Consider the following 17,747-nt stretch of genomic DNA (forward strand, 5'->3'; position numbering starts at 1 on the left):
ATTCGAATGACCTTTTAAAGTTAGTAATAAAAATGTATTTTCTTCTTTCTTCCTATCACTGATGACCTTTTTTTTTTAAATCCATCTATTCATTTTCTTTGCCGCTTATCCTCACGAGGGACACGAGGAGTGCTGGAGCCTATGCGAGCTGTCAACGGGCAGGAGGCGGGGTACACCCTGAACTGGTTGCCAGCCAATCGCAGGGCACATGGACACAAACAGCCCCACTCACAATCACACCTAGGGGCAATTTAGAGTCTCCAATTAATGTTGCATGTTTTGGGGATGTGGGAGGAAACCCACCCAGGCACCGGGAGAACATGGAAACTCCACACAGGCGGGTCCGGGATTGAACGCAGGACCTCGGTATTGTGAGGCCATCGCTTTCCAGCTGATCCACCGTGTCGCTCTTTTTTTTAAATGTTATTCTAATTTTTGGAAAGGATCCTTAAATCCTTTTCATATTTCTTTAATACATGTGGCCTTTGGGGTCGACCTGGTGATCTCTTATAACACACTTCCTATAACAATATTGTGTAATAATTATACTTAGCAATGTTATAGCATCAGAAACACCAAATGGAAACACAAAATGTTTCATTTCTGTATGTGATTGTTTTCATGTTGTATAACAAGCTTGTCTCCTCCCAAGAAATAATAATAATAATAATAGTATTAACCCACAAGATTAGAGCATTCTTTTAGGGGCGAAGTCAAACAGTTAAGGAAAAGCTTGATAAATTCGAAATCACAACATTTGACTGAAAAAAGTGGAAAATGTATCAAATGCAATATTCACATTTGATAACGTCGTACTGTACTTTCAGTTCACTGTAGCTTTAAATTAGAAATGTTCCAAACTTCCGGTACAGTGACGTAATTCAACAGAGCACCGGTATGAGCAAGAGCCGAACTATTTTTTTACAAATTACAAATCATATATACATTATATCGTAAGGTATTTTTAATGTCAGCGATATGGTTATGAGAATACGTTAATCAAAATCTCAACAATTAAATATGTCTCGAATGTACTGCATCCGCCTCTACTTGCCTTGCGTACTTTACGTGACGTTACGTAGCTCGTCACAAGGCAGACGCAGGAACGTAACGACATAAATCTCGCTGTGATGGCTGCTCCCCCCGATACGGAGAGTTTGGAGTCTCGCATTAGTGAGTATTTGCGCTTAAATAAACGCGTTTCACTTGCAGATTGTCACGGGACATACACAATATAATATTTGGACGCTATGTGTGAGCTGTCAGTGTCGCGTAAGCGGGTAGCGAATGCTGCAGGCTATTCCGTGACACACAGGATGCTAACCTAGCTCGCGAGCTACCTGTACCTGGCAGCTGTCAACACAGCACAGATTGGCGTTGTTTTAGCTTCATGACTTGGTTTATTTGCACTGTGCTACGTGACAGGACGTCGGGGAGTCTAGGTCCAACTAACGCGGATTATTTTAAGTATATTGCAGCCGTTGACTTCGTAAGAAAGTTCTGGATTTGACCGAAACACCGATTCGTACACATCGACAAAGCTAACGCTACTGTACGAAGGGTGGCTGCTCGCTGTGAGAAGCTCATACATTAATTTTATTTTTGTTGTTGCAATTTTTGTTTGCTCAAGCCTATACATTTGACACTACAAAACAATCTCAGGGCACAGTGCGAAAAGGAAAACGACACAAAACTGGATACACAGGTTATGTACTTTGTCATCTAGTGAAAGAGCATTTAATTATTCTGCCTGGCATTATCCATTAATCAAAACCAATTTTAACTAGAAAATAAAACCCACTGAGGTAGTATTTCCAAGGTTGAGAACACAATTACGCCATAACACCACAAAGCATAAGTACAAAGAAAAAAAAACCTACATTTAAAAAATTAGTATAATTACAGATCAACCGTAAACCCAGAGTGAACAGCAGCAAATCCTGACCCAATGTATATAATACATTTGTATGTAACAAAACATTAGTTTGTCTCTGGGAGTTGGTGCCGCCCTGGTACGACGTTCATGTTTTCATGCCATAGCAAGAGCAACTAGTATCTAGAAATTCAACATTTAATGTCAAACTATACGAGGAGCCAAATCAGAACAGTTTGAGTTGATCCTTCCAATACAGAATGCCAAAGTACAATTGGCTTCTCTTCCTGGCTTTAGATATGTTCACATACATTAAATATCATACACCTCGCAAGCACGTAAAAACGTTATGTGGCCTAGCAAGCTAGTGGAAGCGCTCGTGCTAGCAAATGTGTGTAAAAATGCTGACGTTCTGTCAAATTATGCTCTAAAGTTTCAGTGTGGTAGAAGTAATTTAACTATATTAACTTAGCAGCCATTACTTCTGTCACTGTTGATTTAACCTGACTGAGTAGAATACATGATCTGACTAGAGCAGTGATTTCCAACCTTTGAGTCAAGAGATATATTTTACAGTAAAAAACTCACTGCACACCGACAAAAAAAATACACAAAAAGTCAATTCATTAATTTGTGCATTTACCTTCCATCAAGTAGAAGTCCATTAATCTGTTCTCTCGGTTCTTATGCCTCACTGCCATGAATAGGTGAACAAATGGAGTATTGTAAATCTATATTTTTAAGCAATTTAGTACACAAATATATATTTAAATGGACACATTGCTCCATCTTGTGTTCGGATTAGTGATCAGTTCTGGTTGGCCACAAAAACCCTGATTGTATAAAGTAAAGTTTTTCAGTATTTGATCTTTTATATTTTTTATTGCCTGTTAACCAGCGACATTCCCACACACCACACTTGCTGGCAACGAAAATGACAGACCACATATAATAGTCCGGAAGTTACACATTTAACTAGCAATGTGAGGATATTTTTTTTACAGCTGCATTTACTACCTGTAATGAAAATAATCAAAATTTGTTTTTGTATTTCACTGTTGGTCATTATGGTAGGACTTGAAGGGCCGAGTATATTATGAGGTGGTACTTGTTGGACAAGGTCTGTGAACTACAGTTTTAGAGTGTTGCTTGAACGTAGTCTGTGTAGTGTAGTTGTACAAGCGGTCTTCCGTTTACGACTGGGTTTCGTTCCTCCCAGTGTTAGCGCCAAGGAAGGTCTTTCAATGACCTCTGCTTACGCAGTAGTTGAGTCATAAATAGAGTTTATTTGTATGGAAAACATTTCTAGGCCATATCTCATGAAAAACAGCGTGGCCCAATTTGAGCAGGCGTTCTTGCACTGCCTGAAAACATTTTCACATCTCTGCAAAAACTAGTTCATCGGGAGGCATTTCTAATCTAGAAATGTTATATAACTCAAGCAAATATGAGACTGATTGGAAATTAAAATGAAATAATTAAGTAATGTAGTAGTAATGGCAGCTTGATGGTTAAGCTCGCCAGCCATAACTGAAAGACCCCGACTGGACCATCCACTCACATCTCCCAGACTCAAGGTTGTGGTTTCTTTGAGCAAGGCACTGATACCTTGAACTGTTTTGTGGGGGCTTAAATTGCCCCACCTGCTTCAGTGTGTTCCACAAACAAGTGCGTGTGTTCACTGTGATGGGTAAAATGCAGAGAACAAATTTCTTGTGAGTACATGACAAAGATAATGGTATTCTATAAAATAATATACAGAGCTCTCTTTTACTATTTACAGTAAAGATTTATATGAACAATAACCAAGTCCATAAAATAGATCAATAAAAAGAAAAAAAGTTCTTGCGCTGCGCTGTGACATATTCTTTCCCGTTTAGCTGACTATTGTATCGCTCACCTTTTTGTAAGATGGACACCTTCTATGTCGGTCTGATTATCTCCATACAACATTCTACCATCTTGACATCTTCTGTAACTTCATAGCAATCTACTTATCATTTAGTAAATTAACAATTTCATTCACGGCCTCTGCTTTTCTGCTTGTTTAACATTACAGACAGAGCAACCAACCCACTGAATAGGGAAACCGACTGGAGCAGCATCAATGCGTTCTGTGAACAGCTCAACAATGATTTGGAGGGGTAAGAGGAGGCAGCAAGGCCTTGTTGCATCAGAACAAGTTATTTATCCACCACTAAGGACACACAAATGAGTTAACTTTTAACAATTCATTTGCTGGATGAAAAGAGCCTTTAAAATCCCGCCATTACAATGGTTCAAGTCAAATGATGCGTTTGTCAGGCCACACGGCTGCATGTTGCGATGCAATTGTTGTACGAGCCTTGGATTTTGGATTTTGTGTTGTGTTGCAGACCTCACCTGGCCACCAGGCTGCTGGCTCACAAGATCCAATCTCCGCAGGAGTGGGAGGCCATGCAGGCGCTTGTGGTAAAATCCGATCTCAAAACCGTTTGTGGAAATTAGTATGGAAGTAAATAAGTGCTGCCAGGATTTGAATTTGAAATGCTACAGAAAACAGAATTTGAATTGTGAATTGATCACATTTTTAATAGTTGTATTTCACTGTAACTTTTCAATGTTAACAATTCAACTGGCTACAATTCGCTGTCTGAAATTCAACCGTCTGTGCCACCAGGCAGGGTTACTTCAGGTCAGAACTGAACACCCAGCCAGTCGCAGTTACGCTTTCTTAGTCACGTGACATCACATACTAAGAAAGCGTAACTGGATTGGCTGGCTATTTGGTTCTGGCCTGAAGTAACCCTGCCTGGTGGCAGAGATGGTGAATTTTAGAGAGCAAATTGTAGCAACTATTGAAAATGTGATCACTTTACATTTCAAATTCAAATCCTGGTGGCACTTATTTACTTCCACGATTAGCGGTACACTTGGTTTACAGCAGGCTCTTTTAAAAAGACATGCTGCAACATAGCGTAGCCATAACAGAACACTGCAGGAAAGGAAAAGACAAGTATTGGGTGTTGGGTCTCAGACCTGTTCCCTGGCATCCCGATGTTTCCAATGGACTTGGATCCGGTTTATCTAGCTACCCGTGCCTGATGTGACACCTTTATGTGCTTGTTTTACCGGCTAAGTCTGCCTATCATCTCTTTGGGCTGGATTTAGACTGCAGCCTCAAAGGCCCAAATCTGATTTGATGTAATGCGCATGTAGTCGAAGTGCAACAATGAATTGAGTAACTCACACAATCAACAACAATTTTGATAATTGATTAATCATTTAGGGACGTAGTTTAAATTTAAATTGTCCAAATTTTGGCTTCTCAAATGGTAATATTCTCAGATTTCAGTCATCCTTCGTAAAAGATGACTGATTATCTTTGTGTTTAATCAAAATAAATTAGCAAAAATCAGCTTTACTTTGGAAAACAATCAAAATTTATGCAATTTTGCCCCCCTACGAATGTTATGGACCAGTAACTGAATAGTAATCCCGCTATCCCAATTTTTCATTTTTGTAATAAAAAAACTGGACGACTACCTTCACTTTCCAATACACTCCTAATTACCAGTACGCTGCGAGTGGCCTTCCTTTATTTAATAACCCAGACAGTTAATATCAGACTCCACTATTTATACTAACGTTTCTGTCAGCTCCCAGCAAAGTTACACCTGGTGAAGGCAGAATCTCTTCCCTACCTTCCATTTCTGTGAGGTCCATACAGAACACTGATTTGGGGAAAAAAGTTAGATAAATCCTCTCTTGAGCATATGGTGTCAAAGGACCGACAGCTTAATGCAGTCACTCGCTAGCCATAGACAAAGTACACTTACATGTTCCAATTAGATCCAATGTTAACATGATTTTTTTTTTTTTTTGCTGGTGTCTTTGCAAATATTGGAGGTTGCTTGTAACTACTATATATGCTTTTAATTCCTTGCACATTATTTTAATACGCATGCATCTCCGCCAGGTTCTGGAGTCATGTATGAAAAACTGTGGGAAACGCTTTCACAGTGAAGTGGGCAAGTTCCGCTTTCTTAATGAGCTTATCAAAGTAGTTTCGCCAAAGGTAAGATGTCCTATTGTCATGAAGGTCTCGCCTGTACACATTTCTGCATAGTACTTCCCATGTAGTAAGTGCGTTGTTGTCCTCACACAGTACCTGGGTTCACGCTCACCGGAGCCGGTGAAAAAGAAGGTCTTGGAGTTGATCTATGGCTGGACGTTGGGGTTACCTGATGAGGCCAAAATTGTAGACGCCTATCAGATGCTAAAGAAACAAGGTAGGAGGTGAATGGAAAGCCATTAAATCATTTTATTTGATATGCATTTGAAGATTCATAGTACACTGGCTTCACGAGTAACAGTGCAGCACACTAGTACAATGACTAGGGCGCGCTAGTACAATGACTTTCTCACTAGTGGTCCCTCCACCCCCCGACCCACTATTGGCTTCCATGACTGAATGACACTTCTGCACACTAATAGGACAGCTATGACAGCTTGTTGGACAAATACTTCAATGTTTACACTTGAAGGCAAACTGTAAAAATTTAACAGCAGTATAATTAAAGGGCCACTGTCATGAAATGCATGATTAGTATGTTATTAATGAAAAAACGGCAGCCGGTATGGACCCATGTGTTTTTTGACCTCAAAACATGACTTTTGACGTGTGTGGCTTTTTGTAACTCCCGGCATGAAAATCCTCTTAAGGGATTTGTTTTCGACAAGAAGCAGGAAGAGACGTAAAGGGCACTAGCGCACTCAAGCGAACTCGTTTGTTTCCATTAGTTTTACCTGTGGGAAGGTAGCTCTTTGTTCCTTCGTGTTGGCCAAAATGCTGCCTCGTTGCATTGCTGGATATTGCTCGAACGCTCGGGAGGATGGATTTACCCTTCATAAGTTTCCAAGAGACCCAATTCGTCGTGAAAAATGGATTGCGCGGGTGCAAAGGACGAGAGCTTTGTGGGTTCCAAATGACAGGTTGGTTTATATAGAGCTACTAAAAAAAATAATCGTTGGAGGGAGGACGTAATCCTTTCAGAACGTAACAAAAGATTCGGGCCCGTAAGTCAGAGGTGCTAAACGTGTCGATGTGCTCGTCGGCGCTGTGTCCGCTGATCACGGCTCCGGCCGAGCTTCTTTGGCTGGGCTGACTCATACATAATGTCTGGGAGTCTGTTGTTAGTTAGAAGTGATCCGCATATCATCTAAATATGGCTCGAAACGATAGGGTAATATTGCCCCAGTCACTTCACTCGACTGTGAGATGTTCTCTTCTTCGAAAAGAGCTTTCGTTTCAGAAGGGGCGTGTTCGTATCCCATAGTAGGTGGCGCAGCGTGTTTTCAATGGCGGATATCCCAGTGTGACATCACGGATAGAAGATGCAGCCAATATGGCTTAGATGTTGTCGAATGACACTTCCGTAACTTTGCGCATGAATGACGCGCTGTCCGCTCATATTTATTTTTTCGTATGGACATTGGAGTGAATAATGGTGTGTATATATAGTTTTCATTTCAATATCTATTTTAGAATGTTTATAGGGATGACACTGGGGCTTTAAGCCTGGAAAATGAAATGACTATGAATTGTTTTTCTTTTGTTTTCCAGGTATTATCAAACAAGACCCAGAACTTCCACCTGATAAACTACCCAATCTTCCTCCACCTAGACCTAAAAATGCCATTTTTGAAGATGAAGAAAAGTCCAAAGTATGAACCCTGTCTTCATCAAAATGGGTGTGATTGGACTTTTCGACGTCTGTCACCCCTATGCCACGACTGCCCTCACCTCATTTGAAAGGTTCTCTTGGCTTTGACAGATGTTGTCTCGCCTGCTGAACAGCTCGCATCCTGAAGACTTGAAAGCCGCCAACAAACTCATCAAGGAAATGGTCCAAGAGGTAACCCACCTCCCCCAAGTCTAAAACAGCAGTTTGTTCCCTTGTTTTTTTTTTTTTTTAATGTAAAATAAATAGTCCACATTAAAATTGTCCCACCATTTAAATTGTTGTAGGATCAGAAGCGAGCGGAGAAGGTGTCGAAGCGCGAGGGCGCCATCCAGGAGGTAAAGGAGAGCATCAGTCTGCTGACTCAGCTCCTGCAGGACTACGACGCCAACACCACAAATCAGAGCAACTCTGAGCTCTTACAGGTGAGTGCAAAGAGCCATGCTTATAATCTTCTATTGTCATATAAAAATGTAATTTTGATCATAAGCATCCACGTGTTAACAGGACCTTTACCAGCGCTGCGAAAAAATGAGACCCACACTATTCAGATTGGCAAGCGATACGGAGGATAATGATGAGGCTTTAGGTGAGCTTTGCTTTTCCCATACAATAAAACCACATTTACAATTCAGGCCCATTGACAAAAGATGGAAATCTGCAACGGAGAAAGACACCACATTTTTATATTTTTAAAACATTTTAAATAGTTTAAGTTAGTTGCATTTTCACAATTTGTAGTTTAATTAATTGGTTTGAAGGGTTATTTCAAAGGCGGGAAAAAAAAAGTTAAGTCCATCCTCTTCCTCTCAGCCATTTTGGAAATGTTTTCATTGTGGGACATACTGTTGCACTGTTGGCAGTATGTAGCCTTCTCTAGCTTTCCTAGACACATTTTGCAACTTTTTGCAATTGTTTAGTGGTGCTTCCACTTAAAAAGTAAAAAAAAAAATGCATTTACAGCTCTCTGTTGCTGATCATCATCCAACAGTGAGCTAATTTCCAAAATGGCTGACTGGAAGATAACGGGCTTCACCATAACCTAAAACAAAACTTCAATAAAAGTATTTTATGTACAAACCCTGAATATTTCAGGAAAAAAAAAATATTAATCGGGCAAGTTAAATTAGCCACATTACTGTTTGACTACAGCTAAAGTGGATGAGTAATTCCTGGATAAGGATGGCTATCAAAAATAGCAGCAGATTGGATGTTGACACAGTTGTACACATTCTTGTGATTAACTGATGAGGTATCCTGAGCTAACGAGTATAACCTCATCAACAGAAGTTGTCTGTAAAGTGCCCTCCTGCCCCCCATTGATCTGACCCTACAAACGACTAATCGCAACTTCGAGTAAACACCGCAGGACAGCGGCTATAGATACCTTTCACGTGACGTCATGAGTCACATGGCTTTTGTTTACGACAAACACTGGACGGCAAAACTCGAATAGAACTCGCGTTTTTTAGTGATCTTTTTGTGAATGTTGGGTTGCGTATAAGCGTGTTACGGCTTTTTCATCATGGTTTTTCATTGTGGTTGTAAGAATGGACAGAAAAAGGGGTCTGACACTTCAGGCATTGTTTACCTTTTGCTGGGCATTCAGCTAATTTACTGTGGTAGCCTCCACACTTGTTTAATATCTTTACGGAGTCTGGGGTGTCAATATGCCTCCTAGCACCCACAGTGAAACTTTGTTTTCCAGGTTTGCAGTGGATAATGCGACCCTCGTGGCTGTCGCTAGCCATAACCTTTAGCTGCACTTTTGCTAACACGTGGGAGCGGGCTATGGCAATCACCGGCCCCGAGCTGTGTAACTTTTCGCGCGCACCCGGTGAGTTGGTAGTGAAAAGTATGCAGTCTCTGACTGTAGTTGGTTAACCCAACAGCTTGAGTTCAGTCCCAAAGTGCTCAAATGGCTCACAGTTACGTTGCGCCTTCTCGTGAAACAAATAGGGGGTTTGCTTTCGTAGTGAGGTAATCAGAGAATTGTTCGTAATGAGTTTTTAGCAACTTATCTTTGTTTCTGATTAGTGTCCATGTATTGCCGACATCCCGTCCTGTATCGCCGATCCACAGCAGGAGGAAACTGCACTTTTCCTCTTCAGCTCTGTTTTCAAGCGGTCCCGTGAACATAAGTTCGGCGTGTTGCTTGAATCTCCGCCACGCATCTGGTAGATTGGATGTGCTGGAATACCAAACGCCTCCTCGTTGTCTTCGTGTTTTTTTTTTTTTTTTTTTCCCCGTGAGTCTGTAGTTATACTACCGTCATTCTGACACCATGTTATGATCTTGCTGTCGTGTTATTGAATAACGTAGACGTGAGTCCAAGTGTAGCTTTTTAACGTGGGTGATAATTATTTCGCCCCCCCCATCCTCCTGTCTCGTCGCGCCCTGCTGACGTCGACGCAGTCACAATCACACCACACTTGCTGTATACGAGAAGTACTATAGCTCAATCTAATAATAAATAGACTACTTGCTCTCGAGTTTCACATGTGGCTTCTTTCTTTATTCCTCACTCCAGCACGAGCGGCTCAATGGCCTCTGGTTGCAGTGTTCATTTGTCAAAGGACATTTAAAGATAAAAAAAATCAAACATTAACCGTGGCTAAAACATTACAGTATATATACTTATCGTTTCCTAGCCATGATATGTAGACACGATCTTGCCGTCCAAAATGGCGTTCTAAACAAATTCACATGGTTGGCGTGACGTCAATGAAAAGTATCTATTCTGTACCTAACAACATCAACCCAAAAGCAGTTACTGTTCATTGTCAACACGACGACGACAATAAGGAGCATCTTCTCTTTTGCTCTCCACAGCTGAGATTCTGCAGGCCAATGACAGCCTGACCCATGTCATCAATTTGTACAAACAGCAGGTGAAAGGAGAGATTGTGAACAGCAACAATGCGTTAAACGCACAAAAACAGACAGGTTGGTGAAGCCAACGCCACGTGAGCCGTCACGAACGTATTCATTTCGCGTCTGGTGTTCAAAAATGAAATTTCGACCCAGGAGTGGGGACAGCACTGCTGGATCTGTCCGGGCTGGACACGTCGCCCCAGTCGCCCCCCTCCTTCCCGGAACTCCCCACTCCCACCGACAGCCTCAATGCAACCTCGCAGGAGACCGGCATATCGCTACTCGACGATGAGCTCATGTCGCTCGGTAAGCGCACCCCTGATCGTTATTTTGTAACTTTTCAACATGGAACACTTCAGGGCGTGAAGATGAAGTTCTCGTTTTTCTGGTATTGTGGCACACAGGTTTAAGTGAAGGAACACAGACTTCTAACCCTGCCGGGGACTCCACGGCCTGGGACTCCTTCCAGGTGCATGCATGGGTGGTGATTGATTGCATTTGTATGATTTTCTTCTCAACATTTGTACTTTCAATCATTTTGGCTTCCCCTTCAAGTCGTCTGACAGCATCGATGCAGACATCCAAGCAGCACCCAGTCTCCTCTTGAGTCCGGAACCGCCCCCCCAATCGCACCCCGTTTCTCCCGCCTCTGATCCCAGAGGCTCGGTACTGGATGAACTCGACTTACTGGGAAAGACTTTGCTGCAGCAGTCCCTCCCCCCCGAAAGCCAACACGTCAAGTGGTACACGTCTTCTGGGGTTTCTTTGCCTTAAAATGGTGGTTTTGTGAGCTAACATGTATCATAAAAAAAGGTCTGTAGTTGTGAAATTGGAAAATGAGCTACAAAGAGTACAGCTGCACAGATGAAATTATACTTGTGTTGATATTTTTCTTCTGTAAAACGTGATGAAAGCAAATGTTACTGAGTGGATTTACAACAGGAGTCAGTCAGTCTTTGTGTCTGCATGTAGGGATAAGCAGCAGGTCAAACCAACTCTGAGAGATCTACAGAACAAGTCGGTGTCTAATATTGCCCCCAAGCCCATCCCGGTGTTCACCTCGGACCGCCCCCCAGTCCCTCTCCACTCTGTGGCCCCCAGCCTCGGCCCAACCTTTGATCTGGCGCACACGGAGACGGCGTCTGTAGAGGATTTGCTGGCTGATGTTTTTGTACCCCTAGAATCCATTAAACCCAGTAAGTGTACTTGTTTTTTTAATTATTCTTATTGAGGTTCCTCCGGCGCTGTCCTAACTTTGATTCGCCTTCCAGGCAGTCTGTTACCAGTGACTGTCTTTGACGGACACAGTCTGCGGGTTCTCTGCCACTTTGCTCGCGACGGGCCTCCATTACGCCCCGACGTGCAGGTGGTGATCATCTCCATGCTGTCTTCTGCTCCCGTGCCCGTCACCAACATAAGCTTGCACGTCTCTGCTCACAAGGTCGGCGAGAATCGCTTAGTTTTGGCCTACACCGCCAGGGTGGTGAGTCCTTGACGCGTTGTTTTTCCTACACCGCCCGCAGTCAATGGCGGTAAAGTTGCAGCCGCCGTCCGGAACGGACCTTCCGGCGTTCAATCCCATCCTTCCCACTGCCGCTGTCACGCAGATCATGCTGCTGGCAAACCCGGCCAAGGTAGGCCTCTCGGTGGAGCATTATTACCAAATTGACCGGGAAAGCTACCAGATAGTTTCATCATCAAACAGGCAATCTGCTGCAAGGTGGCATCTCTGCCTCTTCGAGACCACTTGAATATTAGTTCTGTGTCTTAAGTGGACTCTCTAGTCTGGAGCATCCAAAGCACCTTTGCTCTGTTTGTGTTTTTCTAGGAGAAGGTTGAGCTGCAGTACAGATTGAGCTTCACCTTGGGTGAACGGGAGCACAGCGAGAGCGGCACCCTTGAAAACTGGCCCGCTCCAGACACGTGGGGGAACCTATAGCGTCGAAATCCAACCCGACAGACTCTTGTCCACCAAACTCCGCTCTTTACAATTAACACTCCGTACCTGCTCTGATTTTTTTGTTTTTTTTTTTTGATTGCGTGTTTTCCACCTTTTGCCTCCTGCTCAAGATCTCCCATGTGCCCCCGCACTTTGCTTTCGCCGACCGCTCCGTTTTCTCATTCTTTTAAAGACTGCTACAAATGAATAACCGACATCCACTACTGCATGTGCACACGCGCTTCGGGTCGTCGGCCTCGAGCGCAACGTCCGACTGTGTCGATTTTATCCTTCACCTCTGCATGCTCTGCCGTCATGACACGCCAAGACAGAAAGGACAGGTTACCTCCTCATAGTTTTTGTCAACCCAAAACTGCCGAATCGTTGGTTTTGTCTCACGTCAATAGAGACTTTCCTTTTTTTGTGTCATGAAAGAAAAAAAAAAAGTACTGTGACATTGTTGTGTATTTTCTACCATATGTGCCTCTTTCTCAGTTCTGTTCAGCTTTTAGCACATCGGAATGGATTTGTTCTGTAGTACATGGTTTAGTTCTGGATGTTGCAGTGTCACTATATTTAAATATACATTCATGAGGTTTTTGCCAAGATCTCGGTTCTAGCGTGACAAAGCGGAGCTCTTGATATTTCACCGTGACATGAGCAAAGTTCAATTGAAAATGCATGAGTTGGTTTGCTGATCAAATTGTGAACCCGGCGCTTGGCGTCCATCTCGAACTTCATTTGAGCGCGACGGTCTTCTAGTTCAACTGCTTTGTAAATACCAATGTATATTTGACATTGCAAAAGCATACGCAGTGCTAAGATATGATGAAGGGATAATAAAGATTTTGGTGGAGGTGGGGACTAATTTAAAGACTGGACTAGTCAGTTTGTGCTCTTTGCTCTCAGCTATTTGCGATGACATGAAAACAGCCATGTACCCTATTTTATTTTAGTATTACAGGTTGTTATTGAACAGTAAGTTAAAATTGAGCCGCAGGTTGTGTGTGCTCATCCATTTTTTTTTTTTTTTGTTCCGTTTATCCGCACTGGCGTCCCGGGTGTACCGGTGCCTATCACAGCTGCCTGGATGAGAGGCGAGGGAGACCCTGAACTGGTTGCTAGCCAATCACAGGGCACCATTAACAAGCTGGACATTACCACCTTAATTTAAGTGACAATGTATCGGTTTCCAATGACGTCACCACTACCCTGAGATCAATTGGATAAATTAACGACAGAAAAAAAACTTAGCGCTTCACCTATCACCTGTGTTCTCTGACCTCTTATGACACACAAGAGGGCGTAATTGCAAACCTATGCATTGTATTTTTTTTTTAATTGTAAACAAATAGCTCGGTCTCTAGTGACATATACTGCAGTTGATAATGGGAAGTAGTTCCTTGAGATGCGAATTTAATTCTTTCGCTGACCACGCTTTGAGCACAACACAATGTGGCAAAAGTGCTCATTAATGTGAACAATTTTATAAAGTGAATGTCAAGGGTTAATATCAGGGTGGCGCGGTGGGGCAACGGGTTGGACTCTTAACTGTTGGCATTGGCCTCATAGTTCTGTGGAGCAGGATTCAAATCCTGGCCTCCCCTATGTGGAGTCTGCATGCCCCCCATGACTGCGTGGGTTTTTGCCAGGCATTTCGGTTTCCTCCCACATCCCAAAACATGGAACATTAATTAATTTGACACTCTAAATTTCCCCTAAGTGTGATTGTGAGTGCAGCTGTATGTCTCTATGTGGCCCAGGATTGGCTGGCAACCAGTTCAGGGTGTACCCCGCCTCCTGCTCGATGACAACTGGGAAAGGCTCCAGTGCTCCTGCGACCCTCGTGAGGATAAGCGGCTCAGAAAATGTCTGAACGATAACACAATAAGTTGGTGCATCATACTGAAGTCATGGTGACTGCTTCCAGTGTGTGCGTGACTTGGCCACCGAATGGATTTATAGTACAAAAAACAGTTGAGTCTCCCAACGACTGTGACTCGAGTCAATTTATATTTTTCACAGTGGACAATTTTTTTAAAATTTGTGTGTATTACTGCTTTGCATTTATCTGTTGCTAAAACGGACACATTATAAGCCCGTTTTTCCCAAGATCACTTTTAATCACATCCATTCTGACACTAAATAAGATGAATAACTAAACCAAGGGCACGCAACAAAAGGCTCCAAATTAAAGGGCAAACATTTTAAATGATATCAAAATTAAGACGCTGACAGCATCCTCTACAAAATGCACAAAATACATTCATGAAAATGACAACATTACACACATAAATGCAGTGACATCTTTATTCTTCTACAAATTGGCTACAACACAAACCTGTACAGGATGTTATGAAGCAAAAATAATTTTTGTGCAGTTTGTTTACCCGTTTGCTATCGAGTTGATGAATGTTGTGTCATGTTTAGTTGCCAATTTTTGAAAGGACGCTGTCAATAAAATCACAACGTGCCATTTAAGGTGCCCCCACTCCAATCCTCAGAAGTACTTTGTTGGATCGCTCCGGTCGCACATCTGCACGTGGACGTGCGAGGTGATTCCCGGGTAAACGCTCTGCATGGGCATCATGACACCCAAACGCTGGCCCTTGCTTACACGTCCTGAAGTCTGGTCCGGATTCACATAGAAGAGTTTGACGCACAGGCCTGCAGGGTGGAAAACGGGCGGTCAAGATGAAGGTCGGTCAGTGGAAGTCACAGAAAAAATACTTGGTCATTTTCGTAAAAATGTGCATAGTGTAAGTTTCTTTCGGCTTGTCCCTTTCGGGGTCGCCACAGCGTGTCATCTCAGATGAACGCACATATGTTTGGCACAATTTTTACGCTGGATGCCCTTCCTGACGCAACCCTTCTCAGGGAGTGGAGGCCCCAGTGGGATACGAACCCACAACCCCTGGTTTATCAAACCAGTGCTCTAACCACTGAGCTACAGGGCCTCGCATAGTGTGTTCTAATTTATTTAAATGTACCTGTATAATCATAAAACCACAAATAAAATAACGCCCATCATGGGATCATCACATTAAAATGAAATATATGCAATACTAGTCCGCATTACAGTCTGTGAAGAGTTTAAAGGGTGTTTAAGAGTCTAGAACACAGGTGTCAAATTCAAGGCCCGGGGGCCAGATCTGGGCCACCACACGATATTATGTGGCTGGCGAAGCCAAATCTAGAGCATCAATTTCTGTGATTCTTGTACAAATCTGTACCAAAATTTCAAATTATCATATGTCATGAAGGATAAAGTTGAGACATTACAAGCATTTGTGTTTTACCAAACGTGAATAGTTGAAAAACACCCTTACCCTTGATTTCTGATTCCAAAACTAGTTCATAACTTGATGATGTAAATATGATCCATCCATCCATCCATCTTCTTTGCCGCTTATCCTCACAAGGGCCGCGGGGAGTGCTGGAGCCTATCCCAGCTGTCAACGGGCAGGAGGCAGGGTACACCCTGAACTGGTTGCCAACCAATCGCAGGGCACATGGAGACAGACAACAGCCGTACTCACAATCACACCTAGGGGCAATTTAGAGTCGGCAATTAATGTTGCATGATTTTGGGATGTGAGAGGAAACCGCGCAGGCACGGGGAGAACATGGAAACTCCACACAGGCGGGGCCGGGATTGAACCCGGGACCTCAGAACTGTAAGAGCGACGCTTTACCAGCTGACCCACTGTGCCGCCTGTAAATATGATGAGATGATTAAATATTTTTGTTCCACAGTCATGACAGCCCTCTGAGGGAAAAATGAGGTTGACACCCCTGGTATAGAACGTGTTTGTATGGAAATGGTAGGAAGCTTGAGGGATTACTGTCTTGTATTTTGAGCATAAATTGTGTACTTCTATTCCAGTACAGCACAGGAGTACTTTTTTTCCTGCTCTGGTAAAGTTGAAGATGTGAGTGTGGCATTGACCTTCGCCCTCTAGGTTTATCCCGCTGTTGATGGCAGCCTTTGTGGGGTCAGTATAGACGGTGAGTCTCCCGTTGAGCGTGACGTCGAATGGAGCGTAGACCACGGAGCCGTCGTCGCAAATAATGTCCAACCCCTGGTGAGACCTGCCATTCCTGGAAGACCACGACACATACGCATCAGTCAGTTGTCTCTGCGCCAGATCGGCAGATCCGGCCACCTTACCGCGAGGCCCCGAAGTGCCCGGAACCAAAACTGTCTGATGTCCTCCGGTTGTTGTTGGGGTTTCCCTCGCAGAGCTGGCCGAAGGTCACGCCTTCGCAAACGCACGCCAGAGCTACAAAGACACACACACAAGGTTAGCACAAGACCGAAAGCGGTTTTGAGAGTCACCCAAGACGCTTCTGACCCAGCAGAGCTGCGAGCAGGGCCACCTTCTTCATCATCTTCACTGCAGTGACTCCGGCTGGGGCTCGTTTCAGCTTTTATCCACAACCCAGGCCGATTACAACATTACCAAAATTCCCACTGGGAACATTTTGTCAAGTCAACAAAAAGGTACCCATGTACACACACACAAACTGGGCAAGGCACTTGATTGGCTTTTGTTGGCTCATTTTGCTTTGCAGTTTGGCCCTCTGGTGTTGGATCAAAGTTCTTCTTGAGCAAGACAGGAAAATTCTTTTCACGCACCAAAAGAAAAAAAATCTCAGTTCTACTCAATATTCACGTTTACTTTTTAATCAACCTTCCTTTGTGTCCTTTTCTTATTTGTTCTTATCATTAAGGGTGAAACCAAGTTCAACTTTGGATCAAATGAAGCGTGAAAATGTTTCATTCTCCATCGTGATGACGAGGTTACGGATACATGTGCGGCTAGATTGGTCCGTTGCACGAGAAGCAAGAGATGGGTCACTAATTTTTAAGAGTGAACTAAAAGCACAATTGCGTTTGATTCGGTATTTTTTTTCAAGACGTTTGAGAGCCCCTGGAAATCTCTGCTGAGCAATATTTATATTTATATTATTTATATATAATAAGTGTAATTAGCTTGTGTGCATCTTTGCACAGTGATTACAGCCCAATTTCTGACAAATGCAGGTTTGTTTTATACAGGTGGTCATTTTTGTTTATCTTCCTGTAATAACAGGTAATAACGTTGATACAATACCTATCAGAGTGTCACAATCTTTCAGTTGGCATTTATCTTCAAAAAGGACAAGTTACTTTAATTTAAATGTGCTGCTGTATTCCAATAATTTTGTTTAATTTGGTAGAAAGCTAATTTATATTTATTTCCACACTCACTGTTATCATAATATACAAATAACACTCATTTGCTTGTGTCAGCAAATTCAGGGTTAGGTCAGCATTCAATTTGGTATTGAAATT

The 17,747-nt window shown here is 42.8% G+C and overlaps 2 protein-coding genes across 2 annotated transcripts; one reads left to right on the forward strand and one right to left on the reverse strand.

The window, feature by feature from the left end:
* The first annotated feature begins 885 nt into the window (after positions 1 to 885).
* On the forward strand, positions 886 to 13,286 carry gga1 (golgi-associated, gamma adaptin ear containing, ARF binding protein 1). The gene is made up of 17 exons (XM_061847062.1): positions 886 to 1,173; positions 3,933 to 4,017; positions 4,249 to 4,324; positions 5,832 to 5,930; positions 6,021 to 6,144; positions 7,479 to 7,579; positions 7,690 to 7,770; positions 7,884 to 8,021; positions 8,104 to 8,185; positions 10,429 to 10,542; positions 10,624 to 10,776; positions 10,875 to 10,939; positions 11,026 to 11,213; positions 11,443 to 11,666; positions 11,742 to 11,911; positions 11,994 to 12,104; positions 12,299 to 13,286. The coding sequence occupies exons 1-17, from the start codon at positions 1,131 to 1,133 to the stop codon at positions 12,407 to 12,409; spliced, it is 1,965 nt and encodes a 654-aa protein (XP_061703046.1). The 5' UTR covers positions 886 to 1,130; the 3' UTR covers positions 12,410 to 13,286.
* A 1,129-nt stretch (positions 13,287 to 14,415) lies between these two features.
* Positions 14,416 to 16,866, reverse strand: LOC133514549 (leukocyte cell-derived chemotaxin-2-like). The gene is made up of 4 exons (XM_061846337.1): positions 16,765 to 16,866; positions 16,581 to 16,692; positions 16,359 to 16,510; positions 14,416 to 15,076 (listed from the first exon to the last, which is right to left on the reverse strand). Exons 1-4 carry the CDS (start codon positions 16,799 to 16,801, stop codon positions 14,910 to 14,912), a joined length of 468 nt encoding a protein of 155 aa, XP_061702321.1. The 5' UTR covers positions 16,802 to 16,866; the 3' UTR covers positions 14,416 to 14,909.
* Positions 16,867 to 17,747: the final 881 nt, after the last annotated feature.

The sequence above is a fragment of the Syngnathoides biaculeatus genome, chromosome 16 (assembly GCF_019802595.1).
Source record: "Syngnathoides biaculeatus isolate LvHL_M chromosome 16, ASM1980259v1, whole genome shotgun sequence".
Classification (NCBI taxonomy): Eukaryota; Metazoa; Chordata; class Actinopteri; order Syngnathiformes; family Syngnathidae; genus Syngnathoides; species Syngnathoides biaculeatus.